The sequence below is a fragment of the Artemia sp. Qi Xiang Cuo genome, chromosome 1, assembly GCF_049724085.1.
Source record: "Artemia sp. Qi Xiang Cuo chromosome 1, ASM4972408v1, whole genome shotgun sequence".
In the NCBI taxonomy this organism is placed as follows: Eukaryota; Metazoa; Arthropoda; class Branchiopoda; order Anostraca; family Artemiidae; genus Artemia; species Artemia sp. Qi Xiang Cuo.
This window is the reverse complement of record NC_142794.1, coordinates 37,947,141-37,960,797: the sequence shown is the minus strand read 5'-3', so window position 1 is coordinate 37,960,797 and position 13,657 is coordinate 37,947,141. Positions and strand designations below refer to the sequence as shown.

Here is a 13,657-nt window from a genome sequence, read left to right as displayed (position 1 = left end):
GTTCTTTTTATTGGAAGTTGAATTTTCATTTTTTTTATTTTTTCAAGATGAGTCTGGTTGTGCTAGTTTCCCCTTGTCGGAATCAAACATTTTTTTCCCGTCCTGGCACTTTAAATATAGCGCGAAGTGAGAGCTAGGAATGTGTAATGTTATAGGTAGCGTTTTAAGTTGCCATTGAAAGCTCACTTGTAACAAATTATTTGATAAATTTTAGTATTTACTATGTAAAGTTGAAAAAAAACTCAGAGTGTTATAACTTTAAGATATTAACTTTTTGCACAATATTTTGATTAATTTTAAATCATGTCACTTAAGAACACTAAATGATAGTTACAATTTCAAAATAAGAAAAACATGTGCTTCTTTTAAGTCAGCCTTTTGCGAATCCAAAGCTGAATTTCTGTTTACATTACAGACACTGGACTCTTATCCCAAGTATTATTACTTTCACATTTAACACGAGATGACAGACGTAATCGTATCTGAAGTGCTGCAGAAACTGTCTGAAAAGGAAGAACTTTTACAGAGCATTCATGTCTCCAAGCATTTACAACCAGAAGTTGATTTAGGAAACTTATTACTAAATGATCTGGATGAAATAGATCTAGGAAATTTAAAGTGAGTTAATTTATTTGAGAGTATGTTCTGGATCATGGTTACAAAGCTAGAGATGAATTAGAAGTAAAATTCTATTTTAGCTACTTTTTGCTAGTTTGGAAAATAGTTAGGTTAGCAAAATGAAACTTCCAAGAATGGGTCTACAGGGTAAAGCATGTCATGTAGAGGTATTTTGAAGTACCCCCCTCTACTCATTCCCCCTCTAGAGGGTTCTGACCTTTGAGGACCTTTAAAAATCCATGGGTTATAAAAATGAAAAATGAAACCTAGCAAAATAGATCTTCTGCTTAAATGAAGTACAACAAAATTAGGTAAAATTCTACTTTAGTTACTTTTGGCTATCTTGGAAAGGGGTTGGGTTAGGAAAATGAAACTTTCAGGGATGGATGTACATGCTAAGGTATGTCCCGAGAAGGTACTTTGAAGTACTTACCTCCACTCCTCCCCCCTCTATATAATGGTAAATTACTGCACATTACTAGTTGTTTTAACTCATATTTCATCCTATATTACTATAATAATTATAAATCACTGCTTACCTTACACAACTTCAGCTTTTAACCTTGTTCTTTAAAATATATTCCAAAATCCCATTTAAATCCTAAACCAATTAATTTCCTATCTTTGCTGACTATTGTTATGGTATAATAAAACCAAGTTTGTTGTGATTTCACAACTTTGCTTATCAGAAACCCTTACCCTTGAGGGTAGCAGGCACATGCCAAACACTTCTGTGTTGACAAGACCATTTAAACTGTATTAATTAGGGAAAGGATTTGACAAGAGAGACCAGTAAAAATAACCTAATCCTTTTTTAGAGGACAAATTATGTCATGGGAAGATGTTTTGAAATCCCTCTTCCACCCAAACTCAAAATTTTCTAAAATTCTACTTTAGAAGCTTTTAAAATATTTCTAAAGCACTAATAGATAAGAGTGCTAAAAACATCAGAATTGACTTCAGAGGACACATTATATCATGGGAAGAGGTTATTGAAATCCCCCTTCCCCCCCAAACTCAAAATTTTCCAAAATTATACATTATAAAAATTTCAAATATTCCCAAAACACTGTTAGATAGAGCACTATAAAAATCAGAATCGAATTTAGATGGCAATTTGTATCAAAAGAAGATGTTTTTGTAATCCCCCTTCACCCCATACTTAAAATTTCCGGAAATTTAATTAACAGGCTTTTTTAAATATTTCTAAAGCACTAAGACATAGAATGCTGCAAACAGCAGAATCAACTTTAGAGGACAATTTGTGTCATGGGAAGATGTTTTTGAAATCCCCCTTCCCCCCAAACTCAAAATTTTCCAAAATTCTACTTTAGAATCTTTTTAAATATTTCTAAAGCACTAATAGATAGAGTGCTAAAAACATCAGAATGAACTTCAGAGGACACGTTATATCACAGGAAGAGGTTTTTAAATCCCCCTTCCCCCCAAACTCAAAAATTTCCAAAATTTTTCTTTAGAAGCTTTTTTAAATATTTCTAAAGCACTAATAGAGCGCTACAAATTTCAGAATCGACTTCAGAGGACACGTTATATCACGGAAAGAGGTTTTTAAAATCCCCCTTCCCCACTAACTCAAAATTTTATTTTAGAAGCTTTTTAAATATTTCTAAAGCAGATATAATTTCAATATACATGGTTCTTCATATATTGAAAAAAGTATCATCTTTATGAGATTAAGTAATAAAAACAAGTTTTTTTTAACTAAAAGTAAGGAGCGACATTAAAACTTAAATCAAACATCAATTATTCTGCATATGAAAGGGACTGTCCCCTCCTCCACACCTTGTTCTTTACGTTACTTTAGCGTAAAGAGCTAATGGTTGAGGAGGGGACAGCCCCTTTCATATACAGAATAATTATTGTTCATTTTAAGTTTTAACGTCGCTCGTTACTTTCAGTTTCAGTTCTTACTTACTTTCAATTATTCCGTATATGATAGGGGCTGTCCCCTCCTCAACCCCTAGCTCTTTACACTAAAGTAATGTAAAGACCAAGGCGTGAAGGATGAGACAGTCCCTTTCATGTACAGTATAATTGCTGTTTGTTTTAAGTTTTAATGTCGCTCCTTACTTTCAGTTAAAAAAAAACTTGTTTTTATTACTTAATCTCATAAAGACGATACTTTTGTCAGCATATGAAGAACCGTGTACATTGCAATTGTATCTGTCTGGTTTATATGCAAAGTAACAGAAGAGACGAAAATTAACGAACAAGAGAGTAGTGAAGAATTATGGTATACAAAGTAATATTTGGCAGGAATAATCACTAGAGATAAATCACTAGAGGTGGCAACATGATTGGATAAGTTTTAGGGATTTGGGGAATCAAATTGTATTTTGGGGGGCACAAAGATTTCTGGGAAATTTCCTATAAATTTGGGAATAGTGCAAGCCTTGTTTGATTTCTAATCAGGAAAATCAAGATACTTAAACCTCACAAGAAAAAAAAGCTTTAACTTTGCGGTTGATGCAATAAAGAATTGCCGCAAAATTAATTCAAAGTCAACCAAACACCGCTGCCTCTTCCAGCGGAATGCCAGCAACGTTGTGACACTTCAGTGGCAGTTAACCAAGCCTCTCGTTGGCAGCATTTGGTTGATGTGCCGGCATGGTGCTGGGGTCTAGGTAAGAAATTGAGTACTAAATACATCAGAATGAGCTTAAGAGGACAAGTTATGTCATGGGATGTTTTTATTTAAAAAGCTTCTAAAGTAAAATTTTGGAGAATTTTTAGTTTGGGGGGACGGTGGAGTCCAAAAGAATCTTCCTGTAAAATAAATTGTCCTCTAAAGTTACTTCTGATATTTGTAGTGCTCTATCTATTAGTGCTTTAGAAATATTTAAAAAAGCTTCTAAAGTAGAATTTTGGAAAATTTTGAGTTTCAGGGGAAGGGGGATTTCAAAAACATCATCCCATGACACAAATTGTCCTCTAAAGTCGATTCTGCTGTTTGTAGCGTTCTATGTCTTAGTGCTTTAGAAATATTTAAAAAAGCTTCTGAAGTAGAATTTTGGAAAATGTTGAGTTTGGGGTGAGGGGGGATTTCAAAAACATCTTCCCATAACATAATTTGTCCTCTAAAGTCAATTCTGATATTTGTAGCGCTCTATCTATTAGAGTTTTTGAAATATTTAAAAAGCTTCAAAAGTAGAATTTTGGACAATTTTGAGTTTGGGGGGACGGGGGGTTTAAAAAACCTCTTCCCATGATATAACGTGTCCTCTGAAGTCGATTTTAATGTTTTTATCACTCTATCTATTAGTGCTTTAGAAATATTTAAAAAGCTTCTGAAGTAGAATTTTGGAAAATTTTGAGTTTGGGGGGAAGGGGGATTTCAATAACCTCTTCCCGTGATATAACGTGTCCCCTGAAGTCGATTCTGATGTGTTTAGCACTCTATCTATTAGTGCTTTAGAAATATTTTAAAAGCTTCTAAAGTAGAATTTTGGAAAATTTTGAGTTTGGGGGGAAGGGAGATTTTAAAATCTCTTCCCGTGATATAACGTCTCCTCTGAAGTTGATTCTGATGTTTTTAGCACTCTATCTTTTAGTGCTTTAGAATACTTTAAAAGCTTCTAAAGTAGAATTTTAGAAAATTTTGAGTTTGGGTGGAAGAGGGATTTCAAAAACATCTTCCCATGACATAATTTGTCCTCTAAAAAGGATTAGGTTATTTTTACTGGTCTCTTGTCAAATCCTTTCCCTAATTAATACAGTTAAAAAGGTCTTATCAACACACAGGTGTTTGGCATGTGCCTGCTACCCTCAAGGGTAAGCGTTTCTGATAAGCAAAGTTGTGACATCACAACAAACCTGGTTTTATTATACCATAACAATAGTCAGAAAGGATAGGAAATTAAATGGTTTAGGATTTAAATAGGATTTTGCAATATATTTTAATGAGCAAGGTTAAAAGCTGAAGTTGTGTAAGTTAAGCATTGATTTATAATTATTATAGTAATACAGGATAAAATATGAGTAAAAACAACTAGTAATGTGCAGTAACTGACAATTATATAGAGGGGGGGGGGAGGAGTGGAGGTAAGTACTTCAAATTACCTTCCCGGGACATACCTTAGCATGTAGATCCATCCCTGAAAGTTTCATTTTCCTAACCCAACCCCTTTCCAAGATAGTCAAAAGTAACAAAAGTAGAATTTTACCAAAAATTGTTTTCAGCTTCACAATTTTGCTCAATCCCAACTTATAAGGTTTTAAAGATATGCAAATCCATTTCCTAAATTTAGAAAAAAAACCCATTGAAATGGTTTAAAATTCTACTCTGATAACAGGCATTGCATTATCAGAACTAAAGCTAGAGAAAAAGAATCTGATAACTGAAAATTAAAGTAAAATGTTGTTTTGTTTTGGTAATTTTTTGCAGTTCATATTAGCCTATTGACTTATGAATAAATTAAACATTCCACTTGATGCCTTTTATGCCTTTTCCAAATATAATAATCATTTTTGTCAGAAATGAATTTTACCCCCACCCTTAGGCTATATAGCCTACCAATTCAGAGTATATATTTGCACATTAGGGGGGTGTAAATTTTATTTCTTATGTAGCCTAAATGAGAGGTAAGTTTACCCCCCCCCCCCCTAAAGTGCAAATATATACCCTGAATTGGTATATAGCCTATAGGTGTGGGGGTAAAATTCATATCCAACAAAATGATTATTATATTTGGAAAGAGCATGAAAAAAGGCATCAAGTGGTATGTTTACTTTATTTGTAAGTCAATAATACAAACTGCAAAAATTTACCAAAATTTCAATAGGGATAGACCTATCATGTAGGCAAATTTCAGGACCCTCTAGAGGGAGAAGGAATGGAGGTAGGTACTTCAATACCTTCCCAGGACAAACCTTAGCCTGTAGACCCATCACTGAAAGTTTCATTTTCCTAACCTAACCCCTTTTCCAAGAAGCCAAAAGTAACTAAAGTAGAATTTTACTCTTTTCTTTTTCCTAACCCATATTCACAATCTTCAGTAGCCTAGGTAATTTGGCTATGAATTAGAGAGGATTTGGCATTTACCTAATTTGATAGAATTCTAGACAAGCTACTTTTTGCTCTGTTGGAAAGCAGCTAGGTTAGAAAATTTGAACTTTCTGTAGCCTAATGCATCCAGAGCCAAAAACATGCTCCAGGAAGAATTACAAAGCTACTACTTTAACCTTCTTCTGATTTCTATTTATTTATTTTATTTTATTCAAAACATGAGAAAGCCATATGCATGTCACATTACAAATACAAGAAATGACAACTCAATAGCAACACTACAAAACACAGAACAAAAATATTCTTCAGTAAAGCAACTATACAACTAACTAACTATGTCTTAGAAATTTGCTTACTTCACAAGTTGGTATTGAGCTGTTCATATTATAATAATAATAATAAAACAATTTTATTTTCAAATGCCTTACACAGTCATGCTGACCAGCAACAGTTCTTGTCATAATAAGGCACTAAACATATAAAACATTTGAAAATCACAGCCATAGCCACTGTCATTCAAAATTATACATTGATTCAAAATATCAGAGATTCAAACAAAACAGAGTCAAACAAATAAAAAGAATAATGAACCAAAGAAAATAAATATATACAATTATTGATGAGTAGGTGCAGAATTGAAAATCTTGATGAACAATTGAACAATTCTACTTGCATACTGTATATGCTGTGCTGGCACCAGCTGAATTTTTGGTCCTGGTTGAGCTACATGTTGCAGGAGCCTTTGGTGTGAAGAGAGATACTCAGGGGGAATATTTCACAAAGCTGTAGATTTTCCAAAATACCGACCAGGGGCAGATCCAGGATTTTTTTAGGGGGGGGGGGGGCAAAATAGATTGATCCAAAAAAAATTTAAGGGGGGGGGGCAAAATAGGGTGATCTGGTAAACTTGCATTAGGAGCAAGTTTAATTAATGCAAACTTAATCTTAATTAAGTAAATTACACTACTTTAGACTATGCTAGGGGGGGGGCATGCGACCCCGTTGCCCCCCCCCCTCTGGATCTGCCACTGATACTGACACCAAATTTAAAACATAATTCATCATGGCATGTCAAAAGAGTTGTATATGAAAATTGTTTTAAAAGGGAGCAATAAGGGTTTTCAGGAGATTTAGACATTACCAGAAGAGCTCATTATTGGATCTTTTTCAGGCAGTCCTTCTGGTCTGAAGTCAGGCTGTAATGCCAAATGAGGCAAGCTTATTCTACCAGTGGTATGACAAATGTAAGAAAAATATGCAATACAGTAGGTGGGGGCTGGGACACCATGATGAGCAAGGAGTTTTAAAGAAAGGGCCTACAAGTAAAGTGAACATACCGCTCAATGTCTTTTTTTATGCTCTTTCCAAATATAATAATCACTTTTGGTGCAAATGAACTTTACTCCCACTACTATATATACCAATGCAGGGTAGGCTATATATTTGCACATTAGGGGGTTAGGGGTAAAGTTTAGACTAACCTCTATAGTTGGAATTGCATCCTGAATCCAAATTTTTCATTTGCATCAGAAATAAATTTTATGCCCCCCCCCTGTAATGTGCAAATATATACCCTGAATTGGCATATATAGAGGGTAGGGCCAAAGTTCATTTGTGCCAAAAGCAATTATTATATTCAGAAAGAGCATAAAAAAGGCATCAAGTGGTATGTCAACTTTATTTGTAGGTCAATAATATGAACTGCTCAATGTTTACCAACAAGTCTATACCTATTGAAATTGTGACAAAACATTATTAATTCTTAATTTTCAGTTTCTTTTTCTCTGGTTTTGGTTTTTTAAAAATGCAATTCCTGCTTATTTAATTAGAATTTTAAGCCATATCAATGGATTTTTCCTAATTTAGGATGTGTGTTTGCAGATCTTTGAAACCTCATAAATTTGCACTGAGCAAAGTTGTGAAGTTAAAAACACTTTTTTTTATACTTCAGTTCAGCAGAAGATCTATTTTGCAAGGTTTTATTTTTTATAAAACAAGGATTTTTAAAGGTCATTGCCCTTTGGAAGGAGAAGGGGTGAAGGTAGGTACTTCAAAATACCTTCCCAGGTCACACTTTAGTCAGTAGATCCATCCCAGCCACTTTACAAGATAGCAAAAAGTAGCATGTCTTGAATTTTACCAAAGTTTTAAGAGAAGAACAGTATGGTTTTAAAGATAAGTCTGCAAACCAAATGAGAATATTAGAAGCTACAGTGGTTAAGTATGGCTACAAAATGTGGGTGGTCTAAAAGACAGAGGAGGATTTGTTTTAGATGTTTTCCCAGAGGAATTGTCTACAGTTTGTTTCAGGTTTCCATCTAAAAGACTGTATTTCAAACAGTAAGCTGTACAAAAAGGTTAATTTCCAGTGGTGGTTCTAGGCCTGGGTGGGGGGGGGAAGCTACCCCCTCTAGTTTTTCTGACATCTGACGTTAAGTTCCTTTTATTTTATATTTTTAAACTAATATGGTACACCTTGCCCCCCCCCCTCCCCCTCTAGATTATGAGATCTAAAACCACTACTGATTATTTCCCACTGTGTAGGGCTATAATGAGAGAAAGGTTAAGATGGCTTGTACTTGTTCTAGGCTATAGATGAAATATGACAGATTGCAAGAGATCATCCTTTTCTGCCAGCCATCTAAGGCCAAATGAAAAGTAGGTTGTCCCCAAATTGGGCGGAAGGAGGTCAAAAAGAAAGATTTAAGGGAAATGAAAACTTATTGGAAGGGTGTAAAGAGCTGTAAATAGATTACGATAGAGGACTATTCATAGCTCTGTTGGTCTCAGGCAACTAGGTGGTGCAGTAAGTTATTATTGTTATTAGCAGTAGTATCTCCCAAATGGATATCCACCACATAGGCTAGTTTATATTCAAAAAAGTTCCATAGTTAAACATTATATATGGGGAAACTTTCATTGTCAACTAGGTAGCTAATATAACTGATTGTGTATCTGTAAAATGTTTAGATTAGCCCACCAGTTGGCTAAGCCAAACTGATGTACATACAAGGGCCTAAATTAGTCAACTGGGTGCAAAAGATTGGTTACCTTCATTTGGCAATTTGAAAAGATTTTTTTTACATTTCAACAATAGAAAATTTTCAGTTACTCTTAACATGAAAGCAGTAGATTATAAAGTTAAACTTAAAATCAGTATAAGGTCAAGACCAATGCTCTCTGGGGGAAGAAGGGGTAGGGATATATACTTTAACATATCTTCCTAGGGAATCATTGAGACTCTGGATTCTTTCCTGAAAATTTCATTCACCTTCCTCAACTAATGCTTTAGATATGTAAGTGCACCCCATAGAATTTTACCAAATCAAGCAAAAGATAATTTTTCTCTTTATTTTAATATACTGAAGCTAGAAAAATCACACAGATGACTTTTCCTTACATCATTTTACTATGAAATAACATGAAAAAAGTCTTACAGATGAATTTTTCCATTTCTCCCAATAGTAAGAAAAAAAAGGTGAACCCTGATGGTGTTTCAGATGGTGATATTGATAATGTTTCAGATGTTTTTATATGTGAATTGGCTCCTTATCTTGTCACTCCTCTTGTCTTTCTTTTTAGTCTGTTTAGATTCTGGAAATTGTCCTGCTACATAGAAAAAAAAAAAAACAGTCATAAATCCAATATGTCAGGAATGATTAAAGTCAGATTTCCAAAATTCTTGCCCTATTTCATGCCTTAAATTTTTTACAGGATTATGAAAAGAGTAATTCTTTATTAAATATAAAATTATTAAAAAAAAAAAAAAAAAAAAAAAAACTGTGGCATATGTAGAATATTCTATCAAACATTAAGTGGTAAGCATTAAACAAGCAAGCATAAGAAAATATAAGCATCAAACTCCAAGCATTAAGCATCTATTGTGACCCAAGCACCTACAAAATAAATGTAATATAGGCTAAGCAACATAATAAATAAAGAAACATATATTAAACACTTTAACTAGAGAACTCTACATCTTCTTTCTTTTGACCTTATTGTCCTTAGAATAATCTTAAGGGATGGTCCAAGCTATAGATTTAACCTAACCAGTACCTTTAAGATCCTCCCTGATCTAGTTGTCTTCACATATGTATGTGGTGGAAGCACTATAGTTTTGGCTTTGGAACATGATGTTGTGTTCTGAATTTACTGATCAGTTGGTTGTTGATTTGCTCTTGGTGTCTTGAAAGATTCTTCCAGCAGGCTACAGTTTTGATTAGTGTTGCTGGATGAGCTGGCCTTTTCTGGCAACTCTTTGGAAGGTTCAAGTATCTTTGGCACCTCCACGTTTGTCAATAATGGCATGTAGTTCGACTGGTAGGTGCACTCCTTGGTACTGTATCTGGGGCTTATAAACTTCCTATTTCCACTCTATCTTTTGTCCCTACAGTCGCTGAATGGTTGCTTGACTTATTATATATATGGGCTACTGTGGCCTTGATCCATCTTTTATGTGATTGTCCATTTTTATTGAGCTATACTGGTTGACCTGGTGTTAATGGCTTGATTGGGTGTGTACCCCTGTCATAAGGCTCTTTCTTACCATCTTGCTGCTTTTGTCTGGCTGCCTTGAACTCCTGTATAGACACAGCTTTGGGTTTAAGGCTAATTGAGGGCATTACCAATCTTAGCTGTCTGCTCATCAGTAGTTGTGCAGGGGATGCTAAGTCGTCTATGGGAGTGCTATGATATTTTAGTAGAGCAAGGTATGGATCTTATTTGTCAGCAAATGCTTTAGACATGAGCCTCTTGACTGTTTGGACTGCCTTTTCACTGAGGCCATTACTCTGAAGGTATTTGGGGCTGGATATGAGGTGTGTGATTCTCCATTATTCTATAAATCTTCTAAATTTGTCTGCTACAAACTGGGGCTGTTGTCAGATGTAAGTATTCTTGGAATCCTGTGTTGTGCAAATTCGATCTTCAGCTTAATTATATAAAAAAACAATATTTTTTAAAACTGAAAGTAGGGAGCAACATTAAAACTTAAAATGAACAGAAATTATTCCATATATGAAAGAGGCTGTTCCCTCCTCAACGCCTCGCTCTTTACGCTAAAGGTTTTTATTGTCATAAAAAAATAAAGTTGTGTGACAGTCAAACTTTAGTGTAAAGAGTGAGGCGTTGAGCAGGGGACAGCCCCTTTCATATAAGGAATAATTTCTGTTCGTTTTAAATTTTAATGTTGCTCCTTACTTTCAGTTAAAAACAAACTTGTTATTTTTAAATTTAATTTTTGAACGTTTTTGAATTAATACCGGTTTGGATTTTGGCTCACCGTACATGAATAATTTAAACAAAATTTGCATATTAATTTTACTTTTATTTGGTTAAATGGATTTCTTGGAAGTTGTTGAATTTTATTTACAAACGTTTCTATTAGTAATAAATATATGTAACTTACGATTTAACTTACGTAACAAACTTCTATATTCATATGTTTTTAATATGTATATTAGGGAGTTCGCCCCCTAGTCAATACCTCGCTCTTTATGCTAAAGTTCGAATTTTGTTCCAATTCTTTAAAAAATGCCCCCTTAATCGCAAAGGCCGTTAATTAGAATAAATAGCTCTTATGAAAGTACTAAAAAATCTTTGGTTTAAAGAGCGAGGTATTGACTAGGGGGTGAACCCAATCATATACGTAATATTTTCCGTTGGTTTTAAGTTTTAATGTTGCTCCTTACTTTCAGTTTAAACACTTGTTTTTTTTTAATTAAATTTCTGATCCTTTTTTTAAATAATGCTGAGAAATTCAGTGACCCTTCATAGCAGTTTCCCTTCCCCCATGAAAAATTTCTCCATGTAAAGATCCTCCCACGTAGCCCCCGACCCCCCCCCCACTACCAGAAAAAATCCCTCCTGAAAACATCTGTATATTTCCCAATAACCAATACTATATGTAAACATTGGGTAAAGTTCATAACTTTCTGCCCTCCCTCTAGGGACTTTGGGGGATTAAGTCATCATAAAAGATATATTTATTATATTTTCGACCATGCTGAAGAAAATGGCTATCTACAAATTTTGTTTGGTTGACTTTGGGAAAAAATGAGCGTGGGAGGGGGCCTAGTTGCCCTCCACATTTTTTGGTCATTTAAAAAGAACACTAGAACTTTTAATTTTCGTTTGAATGAACCCTCCCACCATATTCTAGGACCACTGGGTCAATGCGATCACCCCTGGGAAAAAAAAAACAAATCAACAAAAAAAAAAAAACGCATCCGTGATCTTTATTATGGCAAAAAATAAAAAATTTCACATTTTGCAGATAGGAGCTTGAAGCCCCTACAGTATCGTTCTCTGATATGCTGAATCTGATGGTGTGATTTTCATTTAGGTTTTATGACTTTTAGGGGTTGTTTCCCACTTTTTTTCAAAATCAGGCAAATTTTCTTAGGTGCGTAACTTTTGATGAGTAAGACTAAATTTAACGAAACTTATATACTTGAAATCAGCATTAAATTCTGATTCTTTTGATATATCTATTGGTATCAAAATTCAGTCTTTTAGAGTTTTGGTTACTATTGAGCTGGGTTGCTCCTTGCTTACAGTTTGTTACCACAAACTGTGTGATAATAATGCTTCCTGAGCTTGTAATGTCTAGTTTATCAACTTCAATGTATTGGCTGTAGTAGTCAGTAGTTACCAAATAACTCCTTCCTTCCCAGAACAGTAATTCAGTACCCACATGTTCCATGGGTATTCAGGAATATCTGTGTTCTGGAGGGGTTCTTTTTGCTGGCATGAACTAAACTGTTGACATATTTCACATCTTGAGATTTACTTAGTGATGTGCACGTTGTTTTGTTGTTGTCAGCCAAAAAACGCATGAGCGTGCACGTTGTTTTGTTTTCACAATGCCTAGGTGAGCTGTGTGAAGATGGGTCATGATTTCTTGTCGCATGCATTTAGTTATTATGATTTGACCTCCCTTTAGGAGAATGCCATGGTGTGTTGCTAGTTCATTCCTATAGTTCCAATACTCTTGAATCTGAATTGGACATTGCTATCTGTGTTCTGGCCATCCGTTTTTGATTGTTTCGGCTATAATGTTCAGCTCTTTATCATGTTTTGAACTATTTGCTATGCTTTGCACCATCTGGTCTTTTATGGGGATGCCTTTGACAATGTTATGCATGTTTAGCTCTGCCTGTAGTTCTTCTTCTGGGTCTGTGTCGTCTTTTCCCAGTAGCTGGGCTCCTAGGACATGTTGCAATGCATCAACAGTGGTCTCTGCTTCTGGGCAATTTGTATCAAAATATGAAAGTTGTTCACACAAGGAATTGCGAATGCTATGACAGGCATCATTGTGTACTTTCTTCCAGGCGAATTCCGTTGTTTTTCCAAGCTTTCACAGTGGATGGTTCAGAATGGATGAATTTGGTATATATTTAGAAAGATAATGAAACATCCCAAACAATGTCTGGAGCTCTTCTTTGCTTTTTGGCTCAGGTATTTCATCAATTGCTCTGGTTTTACACCATTGGACTCCCTTCTCTTGTGCTCTCTGGAGAACTGCTCTCAATTGCATGTCATGATTTTCTTTGCCTGTTCCTACACCTGCCATGTCATCTACTATTAGACCCAAACCTATTCCTTCAAAGGCCTCCTCCGTTTGATGTTGATATTCATCCTGAGCTGAAACTATTACAAATGGATATCTTCTCCATTTGAATCTTTTAAACATTGAATTGAATGTTTTAAGTTGTGATGAGGCATCATCAAGAACCGTTGACCAATACCCATTTCTAGCGTCCAACTTGAGCAGATTTTGGGCCCCATGACATTTGTTGGCAATATTGTCAAATGTTGGTATTGATAGAGCCTTTGTATCCATTTATTCAGTTCCACAGGATCTAGCCAAATGTGGATGTCGCCATTGGCCTTCTGCACAATGACAATTGAGTTGACCCACTCTGTTGGCTCACTCACCTTTTCAAATGCTCCACTGCAGATCAGATGTTCCAATTCATTCTGTAGTTTATTTTGGAGTGCTATAGGTACACT

At 34.9% G+C, this 13,657-nt stretch overlaps 1 protein-coding gene across 1 annotated transcript in view; it reads left to right on the top strand.

Moving 5' to 3' along the window:
* Positions 1-332: 332 nt before the first annotated feature.
* LOC148956269 (ribosome biogenesis regulatory protein homolog) overlaps positions 333-13,657 on the top strand; it is a 33,765-nt gene continuing 20,440 nt past the window's right edge. The window contains exon 1 of the mRNA XM_089094811.1: positions 333-618. Within this exon, the coding sequence (XP_088950937.1) occupies positions 464-618 (155 nt within the window). The 5' untranslated portion in view covers positions 333-463. The remainder of the gene's footprint in view (positions 619-13,657) is intronic.